Source organism: Thalia democratica, chromosome 1, assembly GCF_965202585.1.
Source record: "Thalia democratica chromosome 1, ktThaDemo2.hap1.1, whole genome shotgun sequence".
NCBI classification, from domain to species: Eukaryota; Metazoa; Chordata; class Thaliacea; order Salpida; family Salpidae; genus Thalia; species Thalia democratica.
In genome coordinates, this window is record NC_139165.1 from 61,221,885 (window position 1) to 61,244,988 (window position 23,104).

At 24.6% G+C, this 23,104-nt stretch overlaps 1 protein-coding gene across 1 annotated transcript; it reads right to left on the reverse strand.

The window, feature by feature from the left end:
- Positions 1-868: 868 nt before the first annotated feature.
- Positions 869-20,431, reverse strand: LOC145845526 (uncharacterized). Its single transcript, XM_082952733.1, has 12 exons — positions 20,306-20,431; positions 15,195-15,321; positions 14,370-14,586; positions 12,979-13,107; positions 10,288-10,435; positions 9,246-9,420; positions 8,282-8,489; positions 6,423-6,514; positions 6,231-6,333; positions 5,906-6,062; positions 2,421-2,522; positions 869-1,227 (listed from the first exon to the last, which is right to left on the reverse strand). The coding sequence occupies exons 1-12, from the start codon at positions 20,426-20,428 to the stop codon at positions 1,042-1,044; spliced, it is 1,767 nt and encodes a 588-aa protein (XP_082808859.1). The 5' UTR covers positions 20,429-20,431; the 3' UTR covers positions 869-1,041.
- Positions 20,432-23,104: the final 2,673 nt, after the last annotated feature.

The window sequence follows — 23,104 nt, forward strand, 5'->3', positions numbered from 1 at the left end:
TCAAATACACTTTTAGTAATCACATACATGGTCATTTTAATTAATTATAGCATTAAATATATACAATAGATTAGTAAATGTAGCGTTTAAAAAATTATATGACGATTACTTGAAAATAAGAAACATAAGATGTAAAACGAAATATTATTAGTTTTTAGAAAAAAATTGTAGTATTTTTCTTTAAAGTTAACGGATGCAAAACTGTTCAAATTTGACCAATTTAAAATTCTGAAAAAAATTTAAGATACGATATGTCAAAAAGTAATATATATTTGAAAAAATGAAAAAAGCGTTAGTAACCTTATTAAATATTTACAGACAATTTTTCCTTTTGAAAAATTTAAAAAATCTTTTTAAATATGGTTAAAATAAATTTTAAATGGAGCATTTTTTAGTTATTATAGTTTTTCTCTTTTAGTTAAAATTTTTTTGCAATTTTTTTTCAGTATCATATTGATACCAATTAAATCTGTATCCACTTTTTTATCGTTTTTTAAAATATATGAATTGCCATGTAACCAAAGTTAACGTGTTTTACTGCACATTTAAATCAGTACATACTTTAATACATTAGCTTATTAATAATAAAAAAATGTATATTATAAACAAAAATATGCAAAAAGTAATTGAACTGATGCATCAATTAAATGATGTTTCTATTTTGTTTTGTTAAATTGTAAGGACATAAAAGTATTAATGTGGAAAAAAATTGAATTTATTGCTCAAATTTTAAACAATGCAATACAAATTAATAATTGAAAAAACATACATATTGCTAGTAATTCTTAAAAAGTATTTTAAGATGTTGAAAAAAAACAACAAAAAACATTTTTATGATTAAAAATTAGAAAACAACACTTGAGGCTAAAGTAGGTGAAAATAATAAGACTTAAAGCTGATTGTAATTGTCGGCCTAACTTTTTAAGCATAACGATTTTCTGGTAAATACAAATAAAAATATACTTATTTTAAAAGTAATTTCTAAAAGCTCCTTCGTTATTTTTTCTACATCAGAAACGATAACACATGTATATTGTTCTATCAAAAAGGTGTAGAAAAAATTGTGTTAAGTTTATCTTCTAGTTCTTTTGAACGCTTAGAGCTTTCAGCTGCATCTTGTTTAAACTTTAATAAAAATTCTGAAATCCTAGTTTCGTTTTCATCATAACTTTTTTGAGTTTGCTTGAATAAAAGTTTCATGTCTTCGAAAGCTTTAGATTTTATTTCCTTTAAAAAATGTATTTAATTTTTATCGCTTATATAATTGAAGTTTTTAATCTACACAATTAAAAAAAGTAAAGTTTTGTTTTGCTTCAACGCCTGGCTGATGCTCGGGCCGTAGAGCAGGAAAACTAAGCATGTGAACTCCTTATGCGGAGGTTTGTGTGAAAAGCAGTCAAGAACTTCTATCAAGCACTTGCATTTGTTTTTCTCGCTGAATCTTCTCAGCTTTTGTAGCATGTACAGCTCAATTGTCGCTGCTTCTTTGCTCTCAGTCACTTTGACAGCAACGTGATTCTTGCTTTCAGTGTTTTAATTAAAAGAGACTTATATTTATTTAAATAAGTAATAACTTTTTCGAGCCTACTAAAATTTAAAAAAAAAAAAACCTATGCACACAAAACTTTTTTTTTTATTACTAATATCAAAAAAAACATTTTTATTCAATCATTGTTAACAAACTTTTAACTAAAACAACAGTTTGAATCTACTACTTAGTTAAAATTTTATGAGTTTATGTTGAAATTATTTTGAATTCCTGGATAGGACGTTAAAATGTATCTAAATTGTTTGCAACTCGATAACCGAAATGTTTTTTTGTGCATCAGGTCCTAGGACCAAATATTTTGAGCTTTTTTATTGTTTTCGTTCAGTAAACAACTATTCACATAAATTTTTTATGAACATATTTATTTTTTAATGTTCTGTAAAAGTTCCCATAAACTATAACTTAATCAGGTCAATTAATTGTAAAATATTAAACCTTAGATTGTCTGCTTTTTTAACTTGTCTATTTTATTAAATCAAACTCTTATTACATAAAATAAGCTTTATTTTCAATTAATTTATTATATTTTACTTATGTACATAGTACTGTGGTGAACACAGATATTTTACGTTACAAAACATTGTACGTATTAAAATATTTTGTCTAAAATGAATAGTTTGAAATTTCACTTTTAGTTCTTTAGTAATAAAACAAAAAATAAATAACTATTTAGATTGGTTTCTTTGAAAATGTTTTAGTATTACGTCTTTTATGCTGAAAGTTTTTTTGTAAAAATTATATTACACTTAGACTATTCGATAATTCATAATTATTGACTTATTTAATTTACATAATAAGTTAATGAAAAATATGTTTATGTTGTATATTTTCGTAGTTATCTTATTTTAACCTTCAGAAAAATAACACTCACTTTTAAATTTCGCTGATTTTCGTTGTGCTTTTTTATATCTCCCCATAACATTTTATTTTCATCTTTTAAGCTTCTGTTTGTAGCTTCCAGTTTTTTCTGAACCTTTGTAATGAGTAAATTAGTTATAAAATTAGTTTTGTACTGTGACCTTTATTATTTTTATATTAAATTATCAAACTAGATTAATAAATTTATATCTATAGTTTTAAGAAGCAACTTAATAACGTACATTGTTAAATAAACATCAAACTTTCAAAATATTTTTTTATATGTTTTATCAGTTTTTTATAATTAATGGAAAATACTTTTGTCTTTTAATTTTCCAAATTTTTAAGAAAATTGTAGCCTTTACTACGTTGTTGTAGTCAGAGTAGTTCAATAAACTAAAGATTTCTCTTACTTATCGTGATCAACTATAAAACCATTACAAATAAAAAGTACTAATGTTTAGTAGAAAAAATGCATTCGTCTTGAAATTTTTATTTTTTTGAGAAATAAAACTGTGCTTTTTAAATTAGTGATACATAAAAATATATACGCAAACCAAAAATATATTTTAGAGTTTCAAAAAAAAAAATGCTGTGTATACTGCATCTAATATAATGATTATATATTAAAACCGACCTATTAACAAACAAATAGTAATATCAAACTTTAGTTTAACTGTTTATAATGAAAAAAAAGTGTTCTTTTTGTAAGTACAAACATTTTTAAATATTGTAGAACAAGCGACTAAATAAATAGATTAAAGTTTTGTAGTTTTTTTAAAGGTGTACTTAGAATCAAGTTTTAGAATACTGTAAAATGTCTGTTGTAGTATAATATCTTAAACTACTTTGTTTCAAAAATATTATTTATCAATTTTTTCAAATGTCTTATTTAAATACAACTGATTTATAATAAACAAATTAGCAACTCGAACAGTTAATCTTATTAAAAAATAGTATTATTTAGTTATTTTCTCATAATTCTAAACGGCATAAGGTGCTTATAATGCAAAAACTATAAAACAGTTTTGATATAATTATTTAAATCGAACTAGTAGTTTTTATTTAAAATGTATTCAGGTTATACAGAGTTTTGATACATCTACTATATGAAAATTTACAATGTTGACAAACACAATTGATCTTATACAAGAACTTTAATCTTTATAGTGTTTTTAAGTTACAATAGCATTTACAAAAAAGTATTTCCTGTATGATAAAAAACCATGCTAAATATGTTTTTTTATGTAAAAATAGTTTTCAGTTATACATTTTCAGTGGCAGCAGTAAACAATAAAATGCAGTAAAAATTCAAAGAATAATGTCATAGATAATTAATTTTTAAGATTTTCAAAATTATTTATAGAAAAGGTTGATAACTTCAAAAGAACTTACTAGTATAAACCATGTTTTATCTCTATGATAAACACATTTTTTTGATATTAGTTTTTCAGTTAAAGTAAAATTATAATTTATAACTCGAATATAATTGGAATAAAATAAAATTTCAAGCTTAAACAAATACTTGTGCTTTTGTATTAGCCCCGTTTAAAATTACAACTATAATTCTTTCGTTTTAGTCACCTGTACTGTGGACGTTAAATAACAATTTTTTTTTTACTTCAGTAAGTATTGCTTTTTCATACATCCTTAAAAAATATTTTTATAAAAACGTTTAAAATAAAACGTTTACAGTTTTAGCTTTTTTACTAAACAAGTATATACTTTAACATTAAGGTGTTTAGAAAAATGCGACCGTTGAGAAAAAATAATACACCGAAACACCAAAAAATTACCTTGTGAAAGTTTTTAGCCGATTTAAAGAAATTTTTTATGTGTCTTGGCTCGATTTTCTGAAAACAACCTCAATGTAAACTGTAAGGGATTTTAAAAGGTCGACCTTTAAGCTTTTAGCTAAAAATTGTTCTACATGGAGTAATTATCACTTAAGCAATTTGAGAGGAACAAAATAAAGACAATTTGAATAACTTTTTATTGTTTTGATTAGTTTTAAGTGATTTTTTGAAAAAAATAGAGAAGTGTCTCTATGAAAATTTCTTCAAGTCGTCTTAAGTTCTGCAAAATATGTTTTGTAATAGCTGCCACATGTAACCCAATTTTCAGCTAAAAACTTGAAGGTTACATACAGTTTACATTAGGGTTGTTTTCAAAAGCTCGAGCCAAGCCTTCAAGTCAGGTTTCTTCAAATCAGCTTTGGCACAATGTGGTTTTGTGATGATTCCAATATACGAAATTGAAGAACTTAAAGCACCTCAATGTACACCATACAAAAAACTACTTAAATTAATTTATCAGTACTATATAACTTCAATAGATTGTGTCTGATAATAAATAAATATTTTCTATAAAAGTAACTACTTTTGAAGCATTTATTTGTTATATATTTCAAAAGTTCAGTGTTTTTTTAAACATAAATACTTTACTAAAATAGCGAGGGAGAAATGATAAGTTTAAAAAATTAACAGTAAATAAAGGTATCGTATTAAAGTATTTTTTCTGATAATATAAAAAAAGTTCTTTTTAGTTAAACTGTAAAATATGGAATTAAGTTTTTTTTTAAATTTTTAATTAAAAAATATGTTATACAACAAAGATAGTCTTAGCTAATTGTTTTTATTGGTAATTAATGCTAACTTTTATTTTTTAATATTTTATACTTTTAATTAATTTTAATTTTTTAGTTAAATTTTGTCTTTAACGGGATATCAAACTATTTTTGATAAATTATTTTGCGTTTAAGGGAAACTCCTAGAATGAGACTTGTGATAGACTAACGCAACTTTGACAGAGTTAGATACAAAGAGAATAAAGTTAGGGGAAAATAAAGAACAAGAGCAGAGGCAAAAAAATATCTGATGTAATTTTTTGTAGGCTATGTACACTGTACAGCCATATACAAACATCAGAGTTTGGGCAGAGAAAGATTCGAGCCACAACTTTCCTGCAGTCAACATGTAGTTTTTCAAGAAACACACATTTATATTATCTCAATGTTTTGTGTAAGGTTTATTTTTAGCAATTTTTACTTCTTATAAGTACTTTCTGATTTATAGTTAAAATAGTTTACTTAATTACTAATTTCTTTTAAGAATTATTTTACATTATTATTGTTTGCATGGTTTGTAATATGAAAGTATCCACTTATTGTTATGCCTAGTTTTTATAAGAAGCATATAAAGTAGCTATTCAGTATAATTTAGTTATAAGCTGAGTTTAAAAATAACTATAGCTATTTTTAAACTCAGCTTATAACTAAATTATACTGAATAGCTACTTTATATGCTTCTTATAAAAACTAGGCATAACAATAAGTAAAATAAGTAGCTATTCAGTATAATTTAGTTATAAGCTGAGTTTAAAAATAACTATGGCTATTTTTGTAAGTGTATTTTATATGTTATAAGTATTTAAGTAACCTTATAAGTTAATTATTTAAGTAACCTACACTCTGTGTTGGTTTCATAGCAATTAACTTACTTGTTTTTGGTTTGTGTATTGCAAGTTTATTTCGTTTAAATTACTTTCTAAACTTTTAAACTTCTTAATGAGTTCTTTGTTTTTACTTTTTAGATTTTTAATTTCTGCGTGTAGCTCTTTTGAGTCTTTTGTAATCTTCAGTTGGCTTTTTGCAGCTCTATAAAAATGTTCTTATCAAACAAATATTGTTTAACAATAATTACTTCACGGCTGTAATAATATTAGTTACAACACGTATATCAGAAAAATGTTAAATAAATAATTATTCAAGTTATTTTTAAATTGATTATAAACTTCTTAAAAATTAGATAAGCTCTTAACTAACTTAATTCCTTGTTTGTAAAGCGCACATATGCCTTCATGCAAAATGTTTTCGTTGGTTATCTCTTCAATAGTTTCAGAAATTGTCTCTAAACCGAAAGAAGCTTCTGTAATAAAACAATTATATTCAATAAACATGCAGTCGAAAATTATGCATCGTTTGCTTACACTAAAACGTTTTATATACAAAATAAACCTCTATCTATCCCCAGTTTTTCAATCACTTCATCATAATTCTGAAAACCTTGTTGTTTCCATGCAGATATAAGTATTTCAACGTGCAACCTCCTATATAATTAATTTTCAAAAAATCATTGAATGTCAAAGTTATATAATAAGGGTTAGTCTTGTTTTTTATAATTTAGTATTATTATGTAGATCTTTATCAGCTACCACTTAGTTTTTACAGCTGAACAAAACTTTAATATTTCCTTAATAAATAAATGAACAAAGTTAATGAGCTCCGTATATCAGGTGCAAGTTAAGAGCGCTTAAATATACTATTTTATTGAATATCTATATTCCGTTTTATTTTAAATTGATATTCTTTAAACTTTTATGATTTATTTATTGAATTATGTAATATTATTGTTTATTGAAGGAAAAAAAAAAGCGCTCAAATATTTGGTCGAAGAACCTGGTGTACGAAAAAACCTTTCGGTTTTCGAGTCATACACCAGGATACAGTTTAAAGTCATGTCCAGAACATGTAAAGGAGCTTTTCTAAGTTAAAATAGAAATTTTTATTTTTTAAAAAGTTGAATTATGTTTGAGGCATGTTTTTAAAACTGTTCGTTTTTTTCTAATTCAAAGCGTGAAATTTTAAATACTTTGAAAGGAGTTTTTCATGAAAATTTTAATTTTTAGCTGAGAGTCTAAACAATTAGGTAGAATTTTAGTTACGTTTAGAATTCCAAAAAAGATAAAACAAAAAATTCCTATCTATTCTTCTGGTAAACGTTTTTATACAGCCGGAAAAATATCAAAAGCTGTTTGAAGTTTTCATATTTTTTAAAAAGTGGCGTGTGTTTTATACCTTGATCATTATTATCAAAAAAAATACTTACTTTTGGAAAAAAACATTTCCTGACCCTCTAATAGAATTATACACTAATAAAAAGCTGGAGTTTCCAGACGTGAAAAAATCGGAGTCTTTAAACAAAATCAGATATCTGTATTACCATAAACATTTTTATATAAAATTATTGCTTTGAATTTTGTTAAGATTTATATGTGTTTATTATGCTAGCACATAGCTTTTTTATATAAGTTTAAATTTTTATTCGTATTTTTTTTTTAAATAAAATTTTGTTGACGGCGTGTGTTATGCGCAAAAACAGCGTTCCAATTTATAAAGTTTGTTTTTATGTACAAAGTTTTTATAGTATAAATAAATATGCAAAACTATTAGCGAATAGTTTGTTTATACAGATTCTAACGAAAGAAGTTCGTTGGAATATGCAATAATAACAACAATTTGCACAGTACTTTTCTTTTTATAACTGGCATATGTTTTTCTAGGCTAAACGAAAATCCACAGAGTTTCGTAAAAAGTAAGTACTCCTATGTTAATATCATAATACTTTTTTATACTACTGCGAATTTATATAACTTTAGATATCATAAGTAATTTTTTACAATGTATTAAATAACAAATATATACTTTAAAAGCATACAGTTAAGTTTTTTTTAATTTGTATGAAATAATCAACATTAGAATTAGATAGTACTTATTTTACAATGTTAGTGATTAATATATGCATTATATCTACAAGTAGCTATTAATCTATAACAATTAAGATTTATATCTTAGTAAACACACATATTAATTTTCACTATCTTCTTTTTTTACATAAACTGGTGGAATTCGTTTAACAAGTTAAATTATAGTTAAACTAAAGTAAATGTGCAATCTGTCTGAAGTAAAATAAAAGAAAATATGTACTGTACAAACTGTTATTGTTATCATAGCATGTCCTTCTTAAATTCATCTAAGTATTATATTAAAGTGTAGTAACTTAAATAAGTTTGCAAGTTCTATAAAGTTTTTTAAACCTGTGATCACAATCATCTGCCAGATAAAATAAGGGCATTTCAGCTAGATACCTCTTATATTTTGGATGATTAAAAGGCAATATAACACCTTTTTTGTTATGCTTTTGAGATGATGGTCTCTTGTTTTTTCTGATATCAATAGCTGAAGGTCTATTGTACGATTCCATAAAGTCTTCGTTTTCGTAAATAAAAGATGTTGGCGAAGAAGCTAAAATTGTACTTATGATTTTCGAATAAAAAAACATTATTAATGTACAAGTGTAGTTCTCTTGGTTTCCTAAAAAGAGCAGTTTAAAAAAATTCGAAAAAAAGGGACGAAAAAGAAAACAGATAATTAACAAGTAAATATAGCTAATAAAGTGGGCAAACATTATTTTAATTTTTGTTACGATTTGTCTAAGATTAAAAAACCATACCCTTTACTACTTTTCACCATATAAAAATAAAAACAACAAGTTTTAAAACTGATTGATAAAGCAAAATATAAATTTAAATGCTTTGGAAACATTTAAAATGTGATAAAAATTGTCAAAACACGCCGATTAAAACTGAAATATCTATCATAAAAACAAATATAAACTTATACAGTTTTTAAGAGTATATAACTTCACAAATAAAACATAGCTAAAATTTCACAAGCTTAAAACACAGGTATAATGCAGTGCGACTAATAAAAGAAAATTTTAATTTATTCATGTTAAGATGAATTAAATTTTTCTTTCAAGTGGTCTTAGTTTGAATTGTAGGATTTAAACTGAACCATCAGATTTAGAATTGCTAGAGTTTCTATAGTTGTGGTTTGATAATTTAAACTGTTGCATTTGATTAATCGTAATTTGAGATGTCGTAATTAGTATGGTAATAATTTTTAATATGGTTGATATAAAATATTAACAAGTTTAAATTTATGTGGCAGATTTTTTGACGTGTTTAAAATGATATAATGGTAAAACTTTAAACAAACTTTTTATTGTTTTTGAATTTATAGTTGAAGGTAATTTTTTTGATAAAGACAATGAGTCAGTGGTTGTAGGATCACTAACTTTATCTTTGGCAGGGATTTTCTCTATGAAGTCATAAAATGTTATAAACCCACTATTGTTGTGATCTAATAAGTTAAACAATTGATTCAGTTCTTCCTGTAGTAGTTTAAGTTAATATCTTAGTTGAATAAGCATTTGACTTGAATATATTTTATATCAAGTATAAATTTAAGAACCTTCAAAAAAAAACACCAAATTTTTTGTTAATTTTTAACTGTTTGAAAAACTTTAGTTTCATAGGATAACAAATATAATATTATAATACGAAAACAAAGTCTTTAATTTTAATTAACTTTGAAATGAACATAAAGCATGTTATAAAAAATACTTAGATACTAGTCCCAAAAATATATTTGTAGTTAAACTTCTGTAGTTTAAAGTATATTCTAGATATTAATTATCAATATTAGTTATAAACTTAATGACTCAACGAAAACTAAAAAGCTGTTTTATAATATGTTTTTACAAAAAAATTAACAATCATTTAGGTTTTTTTTTAATTGTTTTTTTTTTCAAATCTTTATTAAGTATTTAGATTTATTTTACGAGGATAACAAAAGGATTGTAAAAATTTTTTTGAAATATTTGACTAATATTAAATGAAGACTTTTTTAAGCTATCTAGTTTCCATTAGATCAGTTTAATCTTAAACTTAAAATCATAGCCAATACTTCAAATACGTGTTAATAAAATATAATTAAAGTTAAAAAGTATGTTTTTCAAAATGCAAGTATAAATTTTAACCCGAAAATAATAAACTGTTTACCTTAACTTCTTAAAGTAAATTAATAAAGAAAATCCATCGAAAAAATTTAAAAGAACAAAGATATCTTCAATGCTTAATTTTTTGTACAAGAAAGCTCTTCAAATAGTGCTTAAAAATAAAAACTAAAGCCTTTGTTTTTATTTATTTAAGTGATTTTAATGCTTAAATTAAGGTTTTTAGAAATCAACAAAACTAACATGTGTAGTCTGTATCTGTAAAGATTGGTACAATAATGCAAGATCATCTATGTTAATTTGTTTTTTTAATGAACCAATAACATTTGTCCACACTTTTTTTAATGCTTCTTTTGGTGTTGTTTCTTCTACCGCTGCTCTTTCATATGCTCTATTAAGTAAAAATATTTTAGCTTTTTTTAAAGCTGTTACTTATCAAATATCAGCCAAATATGTATTAATTCAAAAGGCAAGCACATTTAAGCTATAAAGAATAAAATTTCTTCTGTTGGTTGAATAAACAGATGTTATTCAAACATTATAGTTTCTTTAGAAACTAAACTTATTTGTAAATCTGACAAAATAAACAAACAAATATAAATGTAAATTAAAAGAAAGTATATGAATTATTACTTTAGTTGTTAGCTTAAAATTGCTTTTCATCTATTCAAAGTTCATTTATTAAAAAGTATTACTTATACTAATGTTTAGTTTCTATTCTTTTTGTGTGTATGTGAGTATTACCTTATAAAAATTAGACCTGTTAAAATACATTTTGTTTTACTAGCTATTTTTTTGATTTCATTTTTCAAATATTTACATTTTCACAGTTCGCGAAAAAAAAAACAAAAGCATAACACCATAGTAAAAAAATGTAACAACAAAACATTTTCAAAGTTCTATGTAGAATTTTTAAACTTTTTATGCAGCACTTTGTATTAGTTTTGATTAAAATTTAAAAACTGATTTTTGAAAATCACATTAACCTACTTTGTTTTTGTCTATTTATTTTGTTTTCATATCAACTTTTTTTTCGACTTAATCGAGTTTATTGACTAATGACCTCTCCGTTCTTGTTACGGTTAACTTCCTGACTCAAGCTGAGCTCTAAGAAATAAGTAAACACTCAGTAGAGTAAACATTAATGGCTTAACATCATTGGCTAAATATAATTTCAAATGTTTTTACTCTAAATTTTACCTTGTTTTTGCAAGAAAGTTGAAAACAACATAATTTGGTTCTTCCTTAGGTTTTTCATCGCAGTTTTTTATATGTTTAGTTTTTTTTCAAATGATTTAAGTAAAATTAAAAGAAAGATCATTGTTTATAAATTTGTGGCGAAATGTAACAACATAATTAAATTTTGTTATCTTTTCAATGACTGCCAGTAGCGCTAGAGGATTATTTATCAAAAAATCATTTTATATGGTGCCAAACAATGTTATGCTTTTTCCTTAGTCAGCCGTCAGATTGTGCATCAAGCACATCCCATTTCTCTTATCCAGTTGATCGTTTACCAATAACAAAACTGCATTTCTATTAATTGTAGTAGAACGTTAATTAGATTGTTATGTTGCTAAATTTTATTTTAGTTTATATGAGTTTATAGTATGATTTTTTTCTATGTTTATTACCATATTTATGTCATTGTCAATAAAGTATAGCTATTTCGTCTTTTCTCACTAGGTTTTTTGATTAATAAGACTATTTTTCTTAATTTTCAATAACTTAAATCTAACGATGAGAATAACTCAGATCATATAAAGTTAAAACCTAGTTTTAAAGAGATCTTTACGCCAAGATATATTAACCTACCTACAAATATCAATAATACAGCACCTTCTTAAATAAGTAGTAGGGCCCTAGGGGCCAACAAGAAGTTGTATCAGATTGTACAAGCTATAAATGGCACCAGAGAGACTTTCAAAAGGTTTTCGCAGCACAATTATATCGGTACTCAACTACGCTGGTGGTTGCTGCACTACTAGGTAAAAATCCTAAAATCCTCCTGAAATTATTATTACAAGTACAGAATACAGCGGACATAGTTTATAAGCCTACATATTAAGGACTAATAGCAGAGTAAACAACCTGAAGCATTATTTTAAGTACTCGAAAAAAAACTATGATTTGATAAATATCCAATATAAAAAAATTGAAAGTTTTTTTAGTCATGATGAAAAAGCGATGTCTAATGCTAAAAGGTAGTAAAAGCGATGGAAAGGCACAAAAAGCGATGCAGGAAAAGCGATGTCTAATGCTAAAAACTAGTTCTTAGATTTAGGTAGACTTTTTCGTACTTCTTTAAAACTTCAACCAAATTGATAAAAATCTTAGAAAAAGTTTTAGTTTCCTTGCTGTTAGTGGGGTAATTGGTAAGGAATAAACATGTGGATCCAAAATAAGCACAACATGTCTTAATTATTTCGGCTTATTTGATTTGGATGCGAGTATTGTTCTCATAAAAATAAATCTAATTTCACTTTATGAGAGAGGAACCTACTCATGTTACTTCCTCGAAAAAAAGGAAGTAGAGAAAATTATTCATGACCCTGAGAAGCAATTTTAAATGAAGTTTTATTATAATGCTAAGAATACTTAAATCCAAAAAAAATTTGATGTAATTTTGTAATAGAAGGTTATCTTAAATCAGTTAAAACTAACTAATTTTTGAATTAACAAACTTTAAATATTTATGAAATTTAAACTAGTTTCTAAGTTGAAATATTTTTAAAAGTTCAACAAAAAAGTTTAATGTTAACTTTAAAAGAAAAGCTAAGTTTGTCAAATTCAAAACATTAAGTTTAAAACAATATGATTTTTTAAACGTGTTTTACGTATAAAACATCTAGGAATAGTAAAATTACAATTTTTTTAAAGTTTGTTAAATAATATGCACAAGTAATAAAGATTAAGTATGTAATTATAACTCACAAAAAACCATCCCCCGCCTCATCGGTATTTAAAACTTCGCTTGTAGTTAGGTTTGTACTTGTTTCTGAGATTACCTTCAAACCACATTCGTTTTTTCTATGGTTTTTAGAAGTACGATAAGGTTTTGAGCTGTATAAATTTAAGTTTTCATAGAAAAAATAAGTATTATATTTTACTACATATACCCAATGTTGCATGTTTTGATTACTATAATAATTGTAAAAAGTATACTGAATTAAGTATATATACAATTTTAAGTAAGACTTTTGGTAATCTAAAACACACTAAGTGTTTTTAGTCTTACTTCGTTACAATTATACTAAGCTAAGTATAATTTTGATTATTTTACTGCTTATAAGATTATTATTTAAATAACTTTGTATTACTTGAAATTAAAAAAACTTATTAAGAAGTAGTACGCTTCAAAATAACACCTAATAGAGTTTATTTTAAAAGTGAATCAAATATATTTAATGGTTACATTATACTGTAAAATATGTCAAAATAAGTTATTTATATGAGTTTATACATACTTCTTTCATACAAAAAGCTTATTATATATAAACAACATTTATTTCGGCCATCATCATTGTGGTGAAGTTCATAATTTATATATAAACAATCGATTTTTACAAAAATATTTTCTTTAGATATAGAACTTATTGAACGATAAAAAAAGCGCTCAAAAAGTTTGGTATATGGACCTGTTGTACGAAAAAACCTTTTGATATCGAGTAGTTCACCATTTGGATATCTTTTTACGTCTTGTCCAGGACTTATTTAATGTTATTTAAATTAAAAACGAGATTTTTTTAATAAATATTAAACATGTTACTTCAAACTCATATTTATAAGTCAAATCAGTAAAAAAATAGTGGTTTTAGTATGTTATCCAGGGACTTAAAAAGAAAAAAAGAAAATTACTGCATTTTTACCGTAAAAGAAATAACTAAAAGTATAGTTTTGTTCGGCAGGCCATATTTACATGCTCGCGGGACGCAGTTTGCCGATCCCTGATTTAATCTAACCATTAGTTTTCAAAAACAAAGTTTCAATAAATTTATTTAGTCATTTTTTAGTGCTTTTATAGACAAAAAACTTAAGTTCAATCACTCTTCAAAAGAATATGTAATTTTTTATGAAATTGTGAATAATTATGAAACAAATACGAAATTGTTTATAAAGTCGTATGCATCTCTTAAAATTAACTTTTGATTTATTGTATATAGCAAAATGATATTTTCAGTATTATATAAATAACTTATTTTGTACTAAACTCAAACTTTATTAAAGTTAAAACAAAAAGATAATATTCAATTTTGATAGTTGAACAGCTTTTGCTAAACCTAGTTTATGAGTTAATAGAAAACAATAAAAAAGACTAAATTTACTTTCTATGAAACTCCTTGTTTTTGTTTTCAGTCTTACTTATTCTTGATGTTCTGTAATGGGATTTGCCGTTAGATAATGTTTGGTTTGTACTTTTTTTTGAAGAATCTTTTAAATTGACTTTACTCCTTCTTTGGTACCGTTTTTCTTCTTTTGTTTTTGTTATTTCTAATCCAGTATCTCTTAGTGTACCAATGCTTTTATCATTTATTTTTGTACCTAAAAAACAAAACAAAACTTTAACACGAATACAAATAAATGTTATATGTACAGTTACAAAAAGTTATACAAAAATTGAACAAAAATAAAAATGGTTAGAACCATCAAAAAAAATCAGTCTCAGTCTTATACAAACGCTTTTAAGAGATCTTTCATTTATCAAAAAACAAACATTTTCAATTCTTATTCAAATACAATCTAATTCTATTAGAATATTTCAAATACTACATTAAATAAATATAAAATAAAATGCTAGCATGTTATATCTGACAATGTCTAAATTAAATCAGCTTAGAAATTACATACAATATAGTTATTCAAAAAATTTTAACGAACATCATTTAAAAAAAGATTGTGCGTTTAAAATAGCTTTGTTCAACCTATAAAAAAATACTCAAAAAAACTTATTAAAATCAAACTCTTATACCTTGTTTTCTAATATTAGGAAAACAAGTTAAATATTAAAAAATAGTTAATGACCGATACAAAAAAGTTTATGACTAGTTTTTGTTGGTCTTAGATGAGAAACATTCTAACGATTTTTGAAAAATAAACTTGTATTTCTTCTTAATTTGTATTAAGGATTTTTTGAAAGTACTCTAACATACTTTGATTCGTTTCCTGTTCAATGCATCCTGATAACAAAGACAATAGTCCCTTTTTAAAATCCAAGTAATTAACTTTACCTTTTTTGTCAGGTATTAGCTCTCTTTGTAACACATCGTATTCTGAATCCTATCAAAACAGTTAGCTATGTTATGTTTAAGTTCTAAAAGTACTAGTTGTTAGTTATGCTTTCTAATAGAATATATGAATGAAATAAGTTCGTTAGGGTACAATGATAATTTATATGAACAATTATTTTTAATGTACAAAAAGCTTTCTGCTACTCATAAACTAGTTTATTTCAGGACAATAGAAAGAATAATAAAAGTTCTTTTGCCCAATTCATCCATGTTGCTTTTAATGGAAACTCAATCTAACTGTATAATGATCAATGCAAACTAGAAATAAAAACTACTTATGAGCAAGTTAAAATAAACAAAATAAGTAAAAACTTAGTAATATATCTATTTCATATATTACTAATGTCATACCAAACTTAAATCTTACATTTTAGAAACTTAAACTTTAAAAAAGTTTAAGTTTATTTTCTGCGTAAATAACTTTTTTTTTAGTATATAAGCTAGGTATTTAAATATTTATGTCTGTAAATACTGTTAACCTGTTGTTAAATTTGAACAGTAGTATTCAAAGCAGTGCTTCTTGGAAAGGTGAAACGAAAAAGAAGATTGTACAAGTTCATTGTTGTGTAAACTGTACTGTACTGTACAGTCTAATAAAAGCATCAATAGTAGAAAGAAAATACCGAAGACTTTGCTTTTATAAAAATATCTTTTGACTTTTTTTGAATATAAACATTCTAATGTACATACAACAGGGTTTCCTAAACTAGGCGGTACTGCCTCTTGTATACACTTTTATCTGCTTAATGACCAATAAACATTAAATGGAAAAAAAGACGACTTTAATTTACATGGCAATTCTTTTTTTGGATACACATTATCAAAACCTCAGCTTACTAACTGATTTGTGTTTCATAAAGTAACGTTATAAAAGAATAGTAGATTTTGCTGAGGAAAATTTTTTTAAGTTTTTATCAACAAATTTCTAAATTCAAACACAATTTTTTTTTAAAATACTTTTTGATACATAAAGACGACTTTTTCATTATTAAAGATATATTAGTTATAGTACTTAGTTATCGTAATAATTTAAGATAAATTAAAATAAAATCTATGCTAGAATCGATGATCTTTTTTGACTATTATTATAATGTCTGTATTGTTTAGCACAAACAAATAAATTGTATGCACGCTACTGTGCTCAAGTGCACAATTATAGACGTACTGCTCTTAAGTATTGAGTCTAGAATTTAAAAGCAGAAATATGTTGTACAAAACCATTTCGAGTACCGTTTTGAAATACTATGTTAAACCATTTAGATACATTTAAAGCATAAGTTTTCTCATACAGGGTAATATACATGATGCTGCATGTTAGTATATAAAAACAATCATACATTATAAAGTAATGTAAATAATTTCTTAATTATGTCTAAAGTACGTTATAGTCTTTTCAGTCTCCGTCGTTGATACCTGGGGCGTCGTATGGGGTGGAACACTGGAGCTGTTGCTTCACCTAAAAAAGAAAAAGAAAGTGTACAAAAAGTTAAATTTTAGAGTTTAAGCTTTGAATGACGCTGCTTTTAATGGAGCCCTGCTTCAGCTGTACCATCCTACACTAAATAGAAATAGATTTATTTTAAAGTTAAGGATTAGTTTTAAAATGATATAAAATTTATTATGTTAGTATAAAAAAAGAAAGTTATTTAGTCATGAAGATGTACAAAAAATACAGTAAAATGTAAACTTGACCATCGTTAATTTTCCTTCAAAATTTGTTTTTTCAAACTTTGTACTTGGTATTCGAAATTTTCGTAATACTGGAGCTGCAAACTTAGTCTGTGTCAGCTGCATCTTAAGCATATACAAATTTTCAATACAAAAACTTGTAGAATGGCTTAATGATAAAGCTGCATAAACTTTCAGCACCATGTGAATTAAAAATAATGATCGTTGTTGAGAATTCACTACAACACGAGAACAATAATAATGGTAGTGACAAGTTGAGCTCGAGCAGGGACAAGTCGAGCAGAGCAACTTGAGCAGGACCAGAATAGTTTGTTTATTTTTTAAAAAGTTGTTGTAGTTTTCAAAAAATTGTTATTTTTGCATTAAATATTTTTTTATACTTACTTTGTTTTTTTTTAGCAAACAAATGTTTTGTATCATTTACAAATTAATGTAATTGAAATATAAAAAGGTCTTAGAGTAGTTTAGAATAAAAATTTCAAGCTTGGAGATTTTTTCACTCTCCGCACACCCTAACAAAAAATACCACGCGACGCCAAAATACTAAATTTTAACGTTAGTTGAATAAAGTATTTCTTAAATTAAGGCAGTTGTTTTAAAATTTACTTTTATTCTTAAATAGAAATAATCAAACCAATTCAAAAACGAGTCTCAGATTTCGTTTTCATTTTGTGTTTAAAAATTTGGCAGAATATTTTATAAATGCATTTTAGAAATAGGTAAAAAAAAGTTCTTCATTTTTGATAAAACCATCAATTTATAAGCTATATAATACATGTGATATGTTTTAGTTTTTAGAATATTTGATATTTTTTTAAGATCAGTACAAATATATTTTGTTTCATAAAAAGATAAATAAGGGACAAAAAAGTGTTGCTTTATCGCTTAAGTTTAGATGATTTTTTTTTTAATTAGCACGTTAATAGTTTTTCATAACTAATATGATGTAAATTGGTCTTTTATTTTGAACGTTATTACTATTAAACTTCTTACAAACTTCGTTAGATTGAGCTCAAATTTAATTAAACTATTTTATTTTTTACAATAGGAAAATAATAATGTTTTTATTTTTACTAAAAATAAGAAAACAGAACAAATTTAATGAATAAATTTTATTTATTTAAAGTTAGTTTTTAAATATTGTATTTCTAACTAGAATAAGTTTTATTGACTTTAAAAAAACCTGCATATAATAATAATTACTTTAGTAAAAATTATTTATAAATAAGATTTATGAAAAAAAAAGAAACTATTATGTCGCGAAAATGTTTATTTCTACTTTAAAAAATTGTTCGTTCAAAATAATTCTAAAAATCGACACAAAAATATAAACAATCAGTAAATATGTACTTTTATTTAACTTAGCTATGTAATTCTAGAAAAATTACTGTTAAAAAAATAAAATAATTACGACTTATAAAATTTTTATGAAATATTTTTGTACACTAAACTATAAATTCTAAATGAACAGATTTTTTTAATTAGAAATTAATTTTTAACATAGAAACAGTTATCTATTTAACCTAGTTTTAACTTTTAAGTGTTATTTTGTAAAACCAATTTTGTTGAAAATCTAAAACTTAATCTTCTATATAAGACAGCTAAAAAACTTGTAAGGTTTGTCAGTTATGCTTTTACACAAAATATGTTTTCAAAAATAAGTTTAATCTTAATCAGTTTATATTCAGACAAACATTATTAATCTGTAAAGGACTGTGCAGTAAATCTTTGGAGTTCTTTTTTCTTTTAACTTAAAAGCTTTTACTTTTGATTTTAAATAAACATGAGTTTAATCACTTTAGTTTTTATTTTTATTTTAGAATATTTTAACACTGTACTACTAAACAATAATTCTTTCTGATATATCAATATAAAAAGCCTTGTACGTTTAAGACATGCTTCTGTTACGAACTAATACACTATTAGAACTTTTAAACATAAAAATACTCATTTAGTTAGAATTATAATAACAAAAAAACCAAAACAGCATAAGCATTTTATAGTAAACTTATGTTTCGCTTAATTGTGTAACTAATAAAAAAATATGTAATACTTTTTAACAATTAAGCTTATCTAGCGCATAACAGAGTAAAAAATGTATAAAAATATTCCTTTTTATAAAACAATAACTTGAAACCATTCGTCACTTTTTGATCGGTAGTATTTTCTCTCTAGCTTAAATCTTTTGTTAAAAGCTATTAACAGCTTATTGTTGACTTTAAGTGTTAAATGACTATGATTGCATATTAGGTATAGAATTAAAAACTGTTGCTTTTTGTGAGTTTGTAAAATTGTTATGAAATAAATTCTGCAACTGCTGTTTTTTATGTATATATGTTGTTAAGTTAGTTATTATAAGAGCAAGAGTAAGTATTTTAGTATTTATTTTTGAGAAAATAAATTTACACAGCGTCACCTATTGTCAAACCTGTTATTTAAAAGTTAGGTTGACACATATAATATATTTACCTTAAACTTTTAAACTAGTAACTAGACTTCTATACACATTGTTGCAACGCAACTTTTCTCTTACTAAAAGTATTTATCAACAAAATCAAACATTTTTTTTTCACGTTGTAATATAGCTTTTAATAAATGAATTTCTTCAATATAATTAAAAATTAGATTTTTGTATTTCTATTCACTATAAAAAATTATTTAAAACTAAATTTTAAGTAGCATCTGTAATGTTTTTCAAGAAGTTTCCTAGAATTTTTCTAAAATAATAATGAAGAAGTAAACAGATACTTTACCCATCATGTTATAAAAAAGAATGCAAAAATAGAAAAAAATCTATCTTTGAAACTTAGCTTGGTAAAAAAATATATAAGAATCTAATTATCAGTAAAAGCTTGGTATATGAACTTTTTTGTGAAAAATTAGTTTAAAAAATAGTACTAATAAAAATATGTTTCTAATTTTTACTAATAAAATTTTTAGTTTTTAGAAAATTAATTAATTTTAACTTTTTTAACTTTTAATTATCTTCAAACAAATGATTAACTATTTAAAACTTAGATAAGTATATTCATAATAAAATTGAAATCATTCATAAGTTTATTATTATCTTTTATTTTCGTTTAAAATATATAAGATACAGACATTCAATATGCATATGTAATATGTAGTATATTGATTTATAAAGCATTACCAGGAAGAAATCAGTAAAATAAAGTTTTAAAACCGATTTTGAATCGAAATAAAAAAATAACTAATTATGTTTGTAATAAGCAAGTTTGTGAAAATCAGTAAAAAATAACGACGTATTTCTAAAGTAAACTTACATTGAGATTAAGCTCGTTACAAAGTTTATTCAACTCAGTAGGTGATAAGTACCCTGACCCGCTAATGTCACAAGAATCAAAGTATGATTTTAATAAACTTTCGTAGTCGTTATTACCTTCCATGTATCGTTATAAATTAAGCCTGTAATAGTGCTACAGGAATGAAAATCTAATATTTAAACTTTTAATAGAAACTATATATGTATAAATAAACTGATTTTAAATTCTAATAGAGTAGACCTACCTAAAAACTATACTAAAACATATCTGTTAAGCAAATTTAAAAAGTTTTTAATAAAAAATAAAAAGTTAAAACTAAAATGTTTCTCGATTAATCACCGTTTAAAGAGTTGTAAAACTAGTTTTGTAGTATAAGTAGTATAGTTTTATGAGTTTAAGAACTACATAAATTTTTTAAAGTTTGTGCAAAATTCCTCTTTTTTTTTTGTATATATTTTAGCAAGTAAATTTTTTCAGCAATTAATAGTAATTCTAATTGTAGTTATTTATTTTTTTAAGTAATATTTGATTTTGTCGTTTTTATGAATACATTTGAAACTTTTACAGCAAAATACCTGTTAATAGAAAGTTAAAATAATTACATATGTTTTACATGTTACACATATGTTCTTATAAAATTGGTACTACAAACATTACTTCAAAATAAAAATAAGAAAACAACAAATAACAAAAAAAACAAGCAGTTTATTTTCAACTAGGCTAAACTGAAACAAATTAAAAAATATTCAGAAGTCTCTTTTGTAAAAACCTTAAACTAAGCTTAACTTTTAAAAATGTTACTTTGTTTAAAAAAAGTTTGACTAAAAACCTATATTTGTCAAAGTTTATAATTCAATTTTACTCAAAACAACTTGTAAAAAGTTTCTTTATTTGTTTTAGGACTTTAATGAACATAAAATTTTAACGCTAACATCAAGTAAACAATGCTTAAAACGAGATAATTGATATGTAGCGCTTGCTAGCGTTAAGTTTATATTAATGTATAAACGGGATAACAAAGTAAAGTTGTTTGAAGAGATAGTTTTGTGAGTTTAGAAAGTACCACTTTAAGAAAAAATAATTCTTATACAAAAAAAAGATTCTTATATCTTTTTGACGATTTTTAATATTTCGTTTTGCATATGTACTTTTTTAAATATTATATAATAGTTTTCATTTTTAAATAACAGTAAAAGTAGTCAAAAAGTAGATACGTTTTCAAATAAAAACTAAACTAAGTAGATATGAAAAAAAATATTAAATATTTCATTGATTTTACATCAACTCTAACAAAATTTAATAGTTGTATACAACCTAGTGATCTACAGGATTTACTATTTAGATCCGGCCGAATCCGGTTCCGGATCTTATTTTTAAAGTAGGATCCTTAATGCTTTAAGTTATATATAATTTCAAGAGAGAACAAACTTAAAGAAATTATTTATTATAATACCATTAATTAGTAAAAATTGTTTAATACAAATATTTTGTTAAAAAAAACGCAATGTTATTGTCTAAATATTGTATTTTAACACTAGGAAAAGAACATTTTAAAAATAAATCTAATGATATGAAAGCTTAATTTTTATGTTAATTTTCAAGCTACTTATACGGCTAAACTTGAACTTTGTACCTTTTATGACGTAAATAAAAGGAAACTAAATATAACTATGTTTAAAAAATATTGAACTTTATTTATTTAAATCATGTTAAGCTTTACTTACATTACTACTTTTATTTATAAAAGTTCGAACTAAAAGATGAACAATAACTTCTTTAAAACTTTTTATGTTTACAAATATAAAGTTAAGTAATTTAGTAAATAACATTTACTCATATCAACGCCATTAAGCTACAAAGACTATTTTTGTTTTTTCAAGTTGTTATGAAGATATAAAAGTTTTTTGCCATTTTTTGGAAGTTATCGACTTCGCCTTTGTTCGTACAAGTTACCAGCTTCTTAAAAAAAACTTTCAGAATAAACAGAAAAAGGTAGTGCCGAAAGATACCTTATTGCAAACCTGGCAAGATGCGTGTATTTTTTCTTTTTTGAGTTCCACCAAGACAAGACTTTTGCTTCTTTAACTTCTTCAGCAGATAGTTTTTTTTCAACTAAAAATAATTAATTGGTGTCTCAATCTCTTGATCAACTAAACTATTTTGGAAAAACATTTTTAGGTAGTTGAGCTATAGGTCTATTAGGCGGTACTAGAGGAACTTGACCACTTAGACCAGTCTCACAACAACTATGATTTTTTACTTCTGATTTTAGTAGCCTTACAACCTTCTGTTGGAGATTAGCAGGGAAAAAGTAAAGTCGATATTGTAGATCAACAGCTGTTGTGAGTAAAAATAAGTCGTTATCATAAAGGTTTATTCGTGTGCTGTTATTAGTTGTATAAAACCTTCTTTCAAAAGCCTTTTTTATATTTTTTGTCAAGGTTGCTAAGGTTGTAGAACTACTTTGACCTGTTGGACTTTATGTTTAAAAAACGTTTTAGTACTGCTGCATGCGGGATTACACTTGACAACAACTGCTTCGCTTGACTAGTTTTATATATAATAAATATTCAAAACACAATAACATAAGTATATAAAACTGAAAGAAGCTGATCGCGAAAAACAAAGTCTTTCCAAACTAATTGGATTCGGCCAAATCTCAGCTAGGATCCGGCCGTAACCGGTTTCGGATTTTTTATCAATTTATGATTTGACCGGATCCGGTTCCAGATCAAGGCAAAAAATGGCCAGTTCCGGATCCGGTAGATCACTAATACAATCTTCTTAATATGATATATA